A 14,621-nucleotide genomic window follows, 5' to 3' on the forward strand; every position below is an offset into this window, starting at 1 on the left:
AAAAGTTTAGTAGTAATGTGATATGAAATGGGGGTTATTTGTTGTAGTCTGATATTAGATCTGGGGGAGTTTAGGTGTATTCTATCTCAGAGGCAGAAGGAATCCTAAAGGAGTATCCCGTTATGACCAGAATAGCACTGGAACAGTCTGACTCTTAATTTCCTTCATGGCTTTAGTCATTTGTGTTAATCCACACCGAAGTCAAATAACCTAAACATTCTCAACACTAAATGTACATCCAAATCTAGATTCAACCCTTCCACCTCAGAACCTTCAATATACTAAGAAGTGATGCACTGAGGAATAAGAAAAATAGCTCCATGGATAAGCCCTAGACAACTTTTAGGGTGTTAATGAAAGACATAAAACAACATCTTTGTATCTGTAGCTCTTTCTGAACTTTGGTAAGCAGTAGTGGTTAAGGTTTGGTTATTTCCAATTGTTATTTGGTTATGTAAGGCTGTGGTGAGGAGGTGTGCATTGAATTAAGGAGTGTATTGTAAATTTGTAATATGATGGTAATGAATGGGATATTTCAATAGCATCTTAAACTGGTATAAAATGATATGTTGTTGTTTTTTGTTTACCTTGGTGTAGTTGTTGCTCAGCAACCACAGCATAGCCAGAGAATGAGCCAACATGGCTGACTGGGAAGGGCGAGGTTTCACACATTGTTCCTCAAACTCTAAAATACATCTCAATATCTGATCAGCCTCCACACACTGGGACTCATCTACAAAAACACACCCATACACACACACAAGAGTAATCTTAATTTCAAATATAGCTACAAGCAGCGATGACAGGCCCAAGCACCATGGGTCCATTTCCACCCAGTGGCTTTTGGAAAACAATGCAAGGTGGACACATGCATTTGACATTATTCTAAACAATTTTGAAGCAATTTGGTTAAATATAAAAGTACTATATTAAAGTCTGTAGTAAGAGCCACACTTCCTGCTGCCAAGTGGTGGTGCTATGACTGTGACCCAAAATAGTCACATCCATGTTTTTAGCCACCAAGATTAAACATACAGTTGAAGTCAGAAGTTTACATACACTTATGTTGAAGTCATTAAAACTCATTTTTTAACCACTCCACAGATTTCATTTTAGCAAACTATAGTTTTGGCAAGTCATTTAGGACATCAACTTTGTGCAATGATACAAGTAATTTTTTCAACAATTGTTTAAACACAGGTTGTTTCACTTTTAATTGACTATATTACAATTCCAGTGGGTCAGAAGTTTACATACACTAAGTTAACTGTGCCTTTAAGCAGCTTTAAAAATTCCAGACAAATTAGCTTCTGATAGGCTAATTGGAGTCAGTTGGAGGTGTACCTGTGGATGTATTTTAAGGCCTACCTTCAAACTCGGTGCCTCTTTGCTTGACATCATGGGAAAATCAAAATAAATCAGCCAAGACCTCAGAAAAAAAATTGTGGACATCCACAAGTCTGGTTAATCCTTGGGAGCAATTTCCAAATGTCTTAAGGTACCATGTTCATCTGTACAAACAATAGTACTCAAGTATAAACACCATGGGACCACGCAGCCATCATACCGCACAGGGAGACTCATTCTGTCTCCAAGAGATGAACGTAGTTTGGTGCAAATCAATCCCAGAACAACAGCAAAGGACCTTGTGTAGATGCTGGAGGAAACAGGTAGGCAAGTATCTATATCCACAAATAAAACGAGTCCTATATCGACATAACCTGAAAGGCTGCTCAGCAAGGAAGAAGCCACTGCTCCAAAACCACCATAAAAAAGCCAGACTACAGTTTGCAAGTGCACATGGGGACAAAGATCGTACTTTTTGGAGAAATGTCCTCTGGTCTGATGAAACAAAAATGGAACTGTTTGGCCATAATTACCATCGTTATGTTTGGAGGAAAAAGGGTGAGGCTTGCAAGCCGAAGAACACCATCCCAACCGTGAAGCATGGGGGTGCTTTGCTGCAGAAGGGACTGGTGCACTTCACAAAATAGATGGCATCATGAGGAATGAAAACTATGTGGATATATTGAAGCAACATCTCAAAACATCAGCCAGGAAGTTAAAGCTCGGTCACAAATGGGTCTTCCAAATGGACAATGACCCCAAGCATACCTCCAAAGTTGTGGCAAAATGGCTTAAGGACAACCAAGTCAAGGTATTGGAGTAGCCATCACAAAGCCCTGACCTCAATCAGATAGAAAATTTGTGGGCAGAACTGAAAAAGTGTGTGTGAGCAAGGAGGCCTACAAACCTGACTCAGTTACACCAGTTCTGTCTGGAGGAATGGGCCAAAATTCCAGCACCTTATAGTGAGAAGCTTGTGAAAGGCTACCCAAAATGTTTGACCAAAGTTAAACAATTTAAAGGCAATGCTACCAAATACTAACAAAGTGTATGTAAACTTCTGGCCCACTGGGAATGTGAGGAAAGAAATAAAAGCTGAAATAAATAATTCTCTCTACTATTATTCTGACATTTCACATTCTTTAAATAAAGTAGTGATCCTAACTGACCTAAGACAGGTAATGTTTTCTGCAATTAAATGTCAGAAATTGTGAAAAACTGAGTTTAAATGTATTTGGCTAAGGTGTATGTAAACTTCTGACTTCAACTGTACATCTCAATTTTAATCTAAATCATACAGATATGACACACTTCCTGTTTCCCAATTTTCACCATTAATTTAATGCCTCGCCATGGCAACATCATGTGATATATAAAAAACGTGTTCATAATTTAGCATCTTCAATGTCTTAGCATAATGTTGTCTAAATGTGGTGACAGTCTCATGAATCCCCTAGGAGGAGTATTTAAAAGTTCAGAGACTGCAATATTCAAAAAATCCAAAATGGCAGATTTCCTGTTGGGCGGAGCTAATAACTATAATTATGAAAGTTGTCTGGCTTAATGAGAACTATACAGTGGGGGAAATAAGTATTGAACGCATCAATATTTTTTTCAGTAAATATATTTTTAATGAGGCTATTCACATGAAAATTTTCATCAGACATCAGTATTAACTCAAGAAATACGCAAATGTAAAGATTCACAACATTAAAGTCCATAAATAAAGTTGTGTAATAAAGTGGAATGACACAGGAAAAAAGTATTGAAGACGCTAAGAAAAAGCAGTTCTCCAAGGCAAGGTAAGGCAAGGAATCAGCTGAAATCCGTAAGCAGTTAGAAAGTAATTATACCTCCTATCTGTGCAAATTAATATCAGCTGGGTTAGTAAACTGATGGTCTATAAAAAGGCTTTTCATTACCAAGGTGTCACACAGAAACATCTCATGATGGGTAAAAGCAAAGAGCTCTCCCAAGACCTTCGCAACCTTATTGTTGCAAAACATATTGCTGGAATTGGATACAGACGTATTTCAAAACTTCTGAATCTTCCAGTAAGCACCATTGGGGCCATTATCTGCAAGTGGAAGCAACATCACTCCCTCATCAACCGGCCACGCACAGGAGCTCCTCGCAAGATTTCTGACCAGGGAGTCAGAAGAATAGTCAGAAGGGTAGCCCAAGAGCCAAGGACCACTCGGAAAGAGCTCCAGAAACACTTGGAGGCAGCAGGTACCATCGTCACAGAGAAAACAATAGGCAATGCACTCCACCACAATGGCCTCTATGCACGCTCACCCCGCAAGACTCCATTACTAAAGAAAAGGCATGTTGAACCTCGTGTAGTCTGTGTAGTCTGGTCGGACGAGAGCTAAATTTAACTTTTTGGCTGTCATACTTCACACCATGTTTGGAGAAGAAATGGCACTGCACATCACCCTGAAAACACTATACCAACAGTGAAGTTTGGAGGTGGAAGCATCATGGTGTGGGGGTTTTCATCGCATGGTACTGGCAGACTTCATATAATTGAAGGAACGATGAATGGAGCCCTTTACCGGGAGATTCTTGAGAAGAATCTGCTGCCATCCACCAGGACGATGAAGATGAGATGTGGGTGGACCTTCCAGCAGGACAACAATCCAAAGAATACAGCAAAGGAAACTCTCAATTGGTTTCAGAGAAAAAAAATCAAGGTGTTAGAATGGCCCAGTCAATCAACTGATTTGAATCCAATTGAACATTTGTGGAAAGAGCTAAAGATCAAGGTTCACAAGAGGGCCCCCCGGAATCTTCAAGATTTAAAGACAATATGTTTAGAAGAATGGGCCAAAATCACACCTGAATACTGCGGCCGATTAATTTCTTCATACAGGAAGCATCTTGAAGCTGTCATTACAAACAAGGGCTTCTCCACTAAGTATTAAATAAATTTCAGTTAGCGTGTTCAATACTTTTTTCCTGTGTCATTCCACTTTATTGCACATAACTTTATTTATGGACTTTAATGTTGTGAATTCTTGACATTTGTGGATTTCTTGAGTTAATACTGATGTCTGGTGAAAATTTCATGTGAATAGCCTCATTAAAAATATATTTACTGAAAAATTTTTTAAAGCGTTCAATACTTATTTCCCCTGCTGTATATGTACCAATTTTGGTGACTGTAGGTGAAAATGGGGGTGCTACAGAGGCCTTCTTACAAGCCCATTTTAAGGGGCCCTCCCTACATGCCCATGCATGAACTTTTGCCCAGCCCTAATGGCCAACGACTCTGATGTGTGTGCAAAATTTCATAAAATTTTAAGCATGCCAGGTGCCAGGGGCCTGGGTAGCTCTGTGGTAAAAGACACTGGCTACCACCCCTGGAGTTCACTAGTTCGAATCCCAGGGCATGCTGAGTGACTCCAGCCAGGTCTCCTAAGCAACCAAATTGGCCCGGTTGCTAGGGAGGGTAGAGTCACATGGGGTAACCTCCTCGTGCTCGCTATAATGTGGTTCGTTCTTGGTGGGGCGCATGGTGAGTTGAGCGCAGATGCTGCAGTGGGTGGCGTGAAACCTCCACACGCGCTATGCCTCCGTGGCAACGCGCTCAACAAGCCACGTGATAAGATGCGCGGGTTGATGGTCTCAGACGCGGAGGCAACTGGGATTCATTCTCAGCCACCCGGTCTGAGGCGAATCACTACGCAACCACAAGGACTTAAAAGCGCACTGGGAATTGGGCATTCCAAATTGCGTGAAAAAAGGGAAAAATCCCCCCCCCCCCAAAAAAAATAAATAAAAAAAATAAAAATAAAAGTATGCCAAGTGCCTCAAAAACACCCAAATATAGGAAAAAAGGAGTAATAACAATTAATGTGTTGCCATGGCAACACTATTTAAGATATCAATATCCCTTGACAATTTTACATCAGTAGTGTCTTGACATTATTCTAAAGAATTTTGTAGCAATTCATGTATTTCAAAATATGCGAAAATTGCCATATTTCCTGCTGCCAGTTGGTGGCACTATGACCGTAACCCATAATATCCACATCCATGTGATCAGCCCTCATTACTAAACATACAGCTGAATTTTCATCAAAATCACACAATGCACACAGAAGATATAAGGCACTTCCTGTTTCCCAATTTTCGGCATAAATGTATTGCTTTGCCATCACGGCACTGTTCAAAATATAAAAAATCTGTTCGCAATTTCACATCTACAATGTCTTGGCATGATGTTGCACAAATTTGGTGGCAGTCACATGAATCCCCTAGGAGGAGTATTTAACAGTTCAGAGCCTGCGATTTTCAGAAAATCCAAAATGGCCGACTTCCTGTTGGGTGAGCTAATGACTGAAAGTATGAAAGTTGTTTGGCTTGATGAGAAAAATATATGTACCAAGTTTGGTGACATTAGTTAATAATGGGGGTTCTACAAAGACCCCGTTACTTGCCCATTTTAAAGGGGGTGCTACAGAGCCACCCCTACATGCCCATGTGTGAACTTTTGCCCAGTCCTAATGGCTGACGACTTTGATGTGTGTGCAGAATGTCATGAAATTTTAAGCATGCCAAGTGCATCAAAATCACCCAAATATAGGAAGAAAGGAATAATAACAATGTGTTGCCATGGCAACACTATTTAAGATTTCAAATATTCTTTAACAACTTAATATCAGCAGTGTCTTGACATTATTCTAAAGAATTTTGAAGCAATTCATGTAAACACAAGAGGACTATTTCAAAGTATGTGAAAAATGCCATAGCCACATCAATGTGATCATCCCCCATTACCAAACATACAGCTGAATTTTCATCAAAATCACACAATGCACACAGAAGATATAAGGCACTTCCTGTTTCTCATTTTTTGCCATAAATGTATTGCTTCACCATGGTGACACCTTTCACAATATCAAAAATCTGTTTGCAATTTAGCATCTAGAATGTCTTGGCATGATGTTGCACAAATTTGGTGCCAGTCACATGAATCCCCTAGGAGGAGTATTTAAAAGTTAAGAGACTGTGATTTTCAGAAAATCCAAATTGGCTGATTTCCTGTTGGGCAGAGCTAATGACTGTGAGTATGAAAGTTGTTCGGCTTGATAAGATGTACCAATTTTGGTGACTGTAGGTGAAAATGGGGGTGGTACAGAGCCCCCCTTACATGTCAGTTTTCAAGGGGGAGCTATAGAGTCCCCCTGCATGCCCATCAGTCAATGTTTAATTGTTAATTGTAATTTATTTTTACTAACTGATTAATTTAAAATTTTTGCTATAATTTAATACAATTATTTACTGAAAAAATATGTAGATCTAAAGATTATATTGTAATGAAGCCATTTATTTTTATTTATCCTTAAAATGGCTTTAAATTAAATGAACAAATGTAATTCAAGGCATTCAGTGTTAAGATGGTCTAAGTAGATTTTAACATGAGCACAGAAGTCATTTAGGCTTGTAATTTCATTGCAATTCTGTGACAATAGGTTTCAATTTCTTTTATTGTTGCATTTTTTCTCTGTTCACTGTCAAAATAAATGAAGTACATTAACTTTGAGTCTGCATTCGTTATTCATACACACAACTGTTTAAATAGCCTCTAAATTAATGTTGGGCAAATGAGGACATAAATTAGGTTAGAATACTGCATGTCTGCCCATAGAATAATTATTAAAAGCAAAAATTAACAACTGGTTACCAACAAAAAACTATTGATCCACAACGTTGCCACAACATCATCATGACAGACTGGCACCGTTCCAAAGTTACATTGTGTCTTTTCCGGTTGTCACAACGTAATCAGTTTCATTGCCACAACAAAAGTTTGGCCATCAAATTACAGTGTAGTTAGGAAATGGCCATGTAATTTGGCTAGCTGGGATTACAAAATGACTGATTTTGCTGCGGCTTTTCTCAAATTTTGCGAAGCAATTTGCTGCATTTTTTTGTGGTTGTTTTGCAGTGAAAACTCACAAATCATCATTATATACCTCTGTAATATCTGCCTTTGATCTCATAGTGGCTGATCCACTACGAGAAGTGAGAATTGCATACCCGTAATGGTCGGGACAATTACAATCTTCTGAAAGTAGGTAAGGACATGTTGTATCCATGGTAACAGTAGAATTTTATTACGGTAAAATCTGTCTCACTGTGGAAAATCCCTTAACAGTTTCCCTTAGCTAAGAGAACTGTCTAAGGGATTATATGCAACACCCTCATTAAGGGAAAATCACACTTTACAGTAAGTGTTATACTTAAGGGAAAAACTTAAGGTGTTTTATGCAACCAGGCATTGGGACTTACTTGTTATTCTTATTAAATAATATATTAATACAATAAATCTTAATTCTGTTTAGGCAATAGTGTGAGGTATCCATGGTTACATGGGCTGGCCTTTCTCAGTTTATAAAGCAGCATCAACCATGTGATCAATTCGAGCGATCCAGAGGAATTATCTTGTATAATTAATGGCAGAAAAAAATATAATATGTTTGTTGAAAATGAAAATAGTTGCTGGCTCAAAATTGCAAACAGCACTTGTATTGTAACCAGCTATTTTAGAAGTTATTCTAATATTTCTAATCTTGTACACATTTTATATAATGTTGTGCAATAAAATTTTGTCACTTCACATGTGATTTGAGAGGTGTTTCTAACATTAGTTTTATTTAGATCCCAAACTTTATATCTTACTCTCCCACATTTTATGAAAATTACAAAAATTATAAAAGACATGTCCTGTCCTTAGAAAATGCTTTCATATAAATTATCTTTTTGTATTATTGTTCTCAAATTCATATTGTTTTTATGCCAATTCCTGCCTAGTTTACTCAGATAATTGTGCAGATGTGATCTTTTGGGAATCATTGAACAATGGAGCTTGGCTGTCCTCTATTGGACATTTCTAGTACTGCGTCTCAATACACTGCCACTCGACCTAAAATTTAGAACAGAAAGGGCTTTGAATTTCTAGTATTTTTACATTTTATATATATATATATATATATATATATATATATATGAAAAAGTTTGTGCAGTACATTTTCATTTCAATAAGCTTTTTTTATTTCACTTTAAAAACGTCACGGTTACTTGTGTAACCTCCGTTCCCTGATGGAGGGAACGAGATGTTGTGTCGATGTAGTGACACTAGGGGTCACTCTTGGGAGCCCAAGTCACCTCTGGTCTTTGATAAAAGGCCAATGAAAATTGGCGAGTGGTATTTGCATGCCACTCCCCCAGACATACGGGTATAAAAGGAGCTGGTATGCAACCACTCACTCAGGTTTTATGCTGAGGAACCGATATAAAGTCCGGCCATTTCAGCGGGTAGTTCAGCGTTGTGGCAGGAGGGAGACAACGTCTCATTCCCTCCATCAGGGAATGGAGGTTACACAAGTAACCATGACGTTCCCTATCTGTCACTCACTCGACGTTGTGTCGATGTAGTGACACTAGGGGTCCCTATACGAAATGCCACAATTGGCTGAACTGTGTTACGTGAACTGGCGGTGTGTGGTGAGCAGACTACTGTGTGCACACCAGGTGGACATGTAACCTCCCCCAACATAGTTATGAGTGTCGAATGGCCCTTTCTGGGGACAAGTCGACTACCCAAAAGATAGAGACAGGCTTAACCCAGTCGTGGCCTCTTTTCCCCTTCTTTTTTTCCACTCCCTAAAAAAGAAGGGGGATTATCCGACTGGGCCACCAGGTCTAGTCGGGGGGTGTCCCTCCCAAGGGGAAGACAAAGCGGAGACCACACCTCGCCCAAAGAGAGGGGGGGATATTTAAGTGGAAAAATACGTCACATGGTCTTTCCAACCATGTGGAGAGTCTTCAAGGTAGATCCTGCCCAATGGGGGAGGAGTTACTACAAACATGGAGACCGGGGCAGAGGGGCTCTGCCCAAGGAAGACGCGGTTTGCCAACAGGGAAATGAATTAGTGGAAGATATATATCGCATGGGGTTAGCCTTACAGGGAACTGCCACATGCGGAGCACCTACCCCAGAATAGGGCTCTTAGTTAGCGTGTGCAGGATATGCTGGCTAGCATCTGTCTACTGCTCCACCGTCAAGAACTGCTGGGCAAAGTCCTTGATGGTGTCACTGAATAGACCAGCCTGGGAGATGGGGGCAGCAAGGAATCGTGTCCTGTCGGCCTCACCCATCTCAACCAGGTTGAGCCAAAGGTGGCGCTCCTGGACCAATAATGTGGACATCATCCACCCGAGAGACCGCGCCGTGACCTCCGTTGCTCGGAGAGCGAGGTCGGTCACTGAGCGCTGTTCCTGCATCAATCCCGGGGTGGAACTACCCGGGGCAGTTCCTTTAGCACCTTGGCGGACTTGCAGGAGAGCCATGGCATGCAGGGCGGAGGCGGCTTGTCCAGCGGCACCGTAGGCCTTGGCCGTCAGAGACAACGTAAACCTACAGGCCTTGGACGGGGGCTTTGGGCACCCGCGCCAGGTGGCAGCGGTCTGTGGGCATAGGTGCACCACGCGTGCCTTTATCCACTGGGGGATTGCCGAATAGCACTTGGCCGCCCCACCATCGAGGGTAGTGAGGGCGGGGAAGCTGAAAAGATCGGGACCGGGCAGTAAAAAGTGCCTCCCACGACCTTGTCAGCTCTTCATGCACTTCCGGGAAGAAAGGAACGGGAGCTCATCACTTTCACTGGCTCCGAATAAGAGGTTGAACTCGCCGTGAGACGAGCCGGTGGACTCATCCGGAAGCCCGATCGGGGCAGATGAGCATGCTGGGGAATGGGAGGTCCGCGGGGGGATACCCGGCAGAGGCGGTCCCATTGGGGTCCCCAAATCGCCCCCAGTGCTAGCCGCGCTGGCCTCATACCCGTGGGTAAAAGGACCGAGGCGGGGAGCCTCTGGGGTGGCTTGCTTTCTTACGAAGGCGAGCCATGACCACATCGTTGCCATGGACATGTCCTCACAATGAGAACATGACCATCCACGAACGCTGTCTCCGCGTGATCAGTGCCCAGACATGAAAGACAGTTATCGTGACCGTCAGAAGGCGAGAGATAACAAGCGCAACCAGGAATAACACACAATCGGAAAAGCATCTTTAGAAAGACGCATCTTTAAAAAGACGTTCTGTGTGTGCCGCTCTTTTAGAGAAATATACTCTTTTAGAGAAATATACTCTTTTATTTCTGCCAACGCACCCAGGGGCATTCTCTGCATTGCACCAGTGCAGGGGGGAGAAGCCGCTGAAATGCGCCGTCAGATCCAGCAGAGGTGAATGAACAGTTGTGGGAATTCAGCTCAGTGAGCATGACCGTTCAGCTCCGAAGAGAAAATCTGAATGAGTGGTTGCATACCAGCTCCTTTTATACCCGTATGTCTGGGGGAGTGGCATGCAAATACCACTCGCCAATTTTCATTGGCCTTTTATCAAAGACCAGAGGTGTCTCGGGCTCCCAAGAGTGACCCCTAGTGTCACTACATCAACACAACGTCGAGTGAGTGACAGATAGGGAACTGCTTTCCCTTACACCAGGGGTGTCAAACTCATTTTAGGTCGAGGGCCAGATTGGACTAAGCATCACTGTATGAAGGCCGAACTGTTAATATGTGTGTGTGTGTAAATATATATATATATATATATATATATACAGTACTGTGCAAAAGTCTTAGGCACATAAGATGAAAAAGGCACATTCTTAGGCACATTCAGAAAAGCCTTTGTCTTAAGATGGTTATTTATATCTTCAGCTTTAGTGTGTCAACAGGAAATATAAATGTAATTTCCTTGACATGACAGGAACAAAATTGAAGGACAGTTTAACACCACCAACTCTAGGGTAGAGTCACGTTGGATTAACCTCCTCGTGGTAGCTATAATGAGGTTCTCGCTCTCGATGGGATGCGTGGTGTGTTGTGTGTGGATGCCGCGGAGAATAGCATGAAGCCTCCACACGTGCTAGGTCTCCACTGTAATGCGCTCAACAAGCCAAGTGATAAGATGCACGGATTGACTGTCTCAGACGCAGAGGCAACTGAGATTCGTCCTCCGCCACCCAGATTGAGGCAAGTGACTAAGCCACCACAAGGACCTAGAGCGCATTGGGAATTGGGCATGCCAAATTGGGGAGGAAAAAAAAAGAAAAAAGAAAGAAAGAAGAATTTGAATTCGGTAACAGTGACATCACTCTCCACCCCGTCATCCAAATCGCACCAAAACCGGTATCGTTCATTTGTGCTCGATTTGTGCTGATTTGTGCCGTTAAAATTAATCTTGTATCTATTTCCCTTCCTTAGAAATAACATTCGAGAGTGGTGATGTCACTCTCCACCCCATGTGGTCCAAATCGCTCCAAACCGGTGTCGTTCCTCATCCTCATCTCCTCATCACTAACTCATCTCCTCATCACTAACTCATCTCCTCATCACTAACCCTCAACACTGGAGCCCCGCAGGGCTGTGTTCTCAGCCCACTACTGTATTCCTTGTACACACATGACTGTGTGGCAACATATAGCTCCAATGCCATCATTAAGTTTGCTGATGACACGACGGTTGTAGGTCTGATCACTGACAATGATGAAACAGCCTACAGAGAGGAGGTGCACACTCTGACACACTGGTGTCAGGAGCACAACCTCTCCCTCAACGTCAGTAAGACAAAGGAGCTTGTGGTGGACTTCAGAAGAAAAGACAGAGAACACAGTCCCATCACCATCAATGGAGCACCAGTGGAGAGAGTCAGCAGCTTCAAGTTCCTGGGTGTCCACATCACTGAGGAACTCACATGGTCCGTCCACACTGAAGTCGTTGTGAAGAAGGCTTATCAGCACCTCTTCTTCCTGAGACGGCTGAGGAAGTTTGGAATGAACCGCCACATCCTCACACGGTTCTACACCTGCACTGTGGAGAGCATCCTGACTGGCTGTATCTCCGCCTGCTACGGCAATAGCACTGCCCACAACCGCAAAGCACTGCAAAGGGTGGTGCGAACTGCCAGACACATCATCGGAGGTGAGCTTCCCTCCCTCCAGGAAATATATATAAGGCGGTGTGTGAAAAAAGCTCGGAGGATCATCAGAGACTCCAGCCACCCGAGCCATGGGCTGTTCTCACTGCTACCATCAGGTAGGCGGTATCGCAGCATCAGGACCCGCACCAGCCGACTCCATGATAGCTTCTTCCCCCAAGCAATCAGACTTCTGAACTCTTGATCTCCCACGATCAAAATACATCAGCACTGCACTTTATTACCCTTACTCTTATATCTCACACCGGACTATTATAAATTATATTATTATTATTATATTATGTTCTCTCTTAACAACTGACTATCAACCGACAGCCTGAATGTCAATACAGTACAATACTGTACATTCTATATATATATATTTATACTTTTTATATATATATATATATATATATATATATATATATATATTTATTTTTCATTTTATTGAATAATGTGTATCTATATAGTAAAAAACAAAAAAAACAAAAAACAAAACAAAAAACAGCATATTGTATACTATACAGTGTATGTTATTATTTGTATATTGTTGAGTGTAATTATGTGTATAACAGATGTTTAAATTGTGTTGTGTTAATTTGATGTTAGTGTAAATTGGTATATGTCTCATCACTGTCACGACTGCTATGTTGATCGGAACTGCACCCAAGAATTTCACACACCATTGCACTTGTGTATATGGCTGTGTGACAATAAAGTGATTTGATTTTTTTGATTTGATTCGTTTGTGCCGGTTTGTGCTGTTAAAAGAAACATCATAACATATTCCTTTTTTGTTTTTTATTTTATTTAACAAGATAGCTTTTGGTAGCCGTGAAATCGTGCAGGCTAAACCCCATGTCAATCACTCTCACCTGTCTTCATTGTTTGTGCTCGCTTCTAAGTTTGTGCCATGTTTGGTATCATTGAAGCATTCATTTTTGGGCAAAGATTTAATCTTTCACCACATCAAACTCAAACACATCTCTCTGTCAGGAAATATCAGATTTGGTCTGATATTTAAACCAGGGATGCAAACTACTCACCTTTCAGCTAAAGTCACTTTTTCTGAAGATAATTTGACCAAATTGTTAGGTAAAATTTCGAAATTGTCCTTATTAAAATCAATTTAAATGGTTACTTTAAGCTTAAAAATGTAAACTAAAAACTTGAAACTCAGTTATCCTTGATTTATCTATAGCAATAGCAAAACATAGCAAGATATAATGCAAATCAAATAAAAAATAGTAAAAGTTAGTAAATAAAATTTATATCAAGAACTTATAAATATAAAATAAATATAGCCTAAATAACCAGTCCAAAGGACACTGACTAATTCTGTTTCTCATAATCTCAAAACCTTTTGATCTAAAGGCTTATTGTTAAACACTGGGGATTATTTCTGTACTAAAAATAAATTGTGCCTAATTATAGATGTCTAAACAAACCTTTTATTTATTTGTTTATTTAAAAAAATGTTTTTAAAGAAAACTAGCCAACAAGTGTCCAGCAAATGAAATCATTCAATACTGTTTAAAAAGCATCCCAGGATGCACATGAAGTTGACTGAGAAAATGAACTCTGTGCAGAGCTGGAACAGACAAAAGGCTACACTGAAGAAGTTCAAATATAAGATGTATCTGATTTTTAAAAAAATTGTCACTGCATTGTTTCCATACTTTTGTTACTTCTTAATTTTGCTGATGTTATACACCAAAATCTAAAATGTGCAGTAACAAATAATAAAGAATAGGCAAGTGTGACCAAACTTTTCTACAGAGTTTCAGTCTAACACTGAGGGGCTGTTCACACTGAGTGCGTTTTTGTGTCCATCTGCACCATTTTATAATTGATTTCAATGTAAACGTGCGATAGATAGACATCTTTGACGGCATGTTCGTGTTTTTAAATGCTATGTCAAGTTAAAAAGAACCTAAAGTGTTAAACGTCTAGAGTTGAGACACCTACGTTTTGCTCTTTTGTAGCTCTGTGTGTAATTTTATTGCAACAATGCATTCCAGCATGTGAACGGTACCTAAAACGTTTTCAAACATTGCGCTGAAATTTCAAACAAATATTTTGAATATTTCTAAGGAAGATAAATAGTTTCAGTTTCTTTTAATGGCACAAATCAACACAAACAAATGACACCGGTTCTGAGCAATTTGGACCACATGGGGTGGAGAGTGACTGTGTAACGTTTGGTTACTGGAGTGGAAGAGAGGAGATGCAGGAGTAACTTTTCAGTCCTTTAATGGTTGACGCTGGAGTGGAACTAATGGCA

General features: G+C 40.8%; 1 protein-coding gene across 1 annotated transcript in view; it reads right to left on the reverse strand.

Moving 5' to 3' along the window:
* zmynd12 (zinc finger, MYND-type containing 12) overlaps positions 1–14,621 on the reverse strand; it is a 32,626-nt gene that overhangs the window by 1,874 nt on the left and 16,131 nt on the right. The window contains exon 7 of the mRNA XM_051652507.1: positions 588–733. Coding sequence (XP_051508467.1) covers positions 588–733 — 146 coding nt within the window. The remainder of the gene's footprint in view (positions 1–587; positions 734–14,621) is intronic.

Source organism: Myxocyprinus asiaticus, chromosome 24, assembly GCF_019703515.2.
Source record: "Myxocyprinus asiaticus isolate MX2 ecotype Aquarium Trade chromosome 24, UBuf_Myxa_2, whole genome shotgun sequence".
NCBI lineage: Eukaryota > Metazoa > Chordata > Actinopteri > Cypriniformes > Catostomidae > Myxocyprinus > Myxocyprinus asiaticus.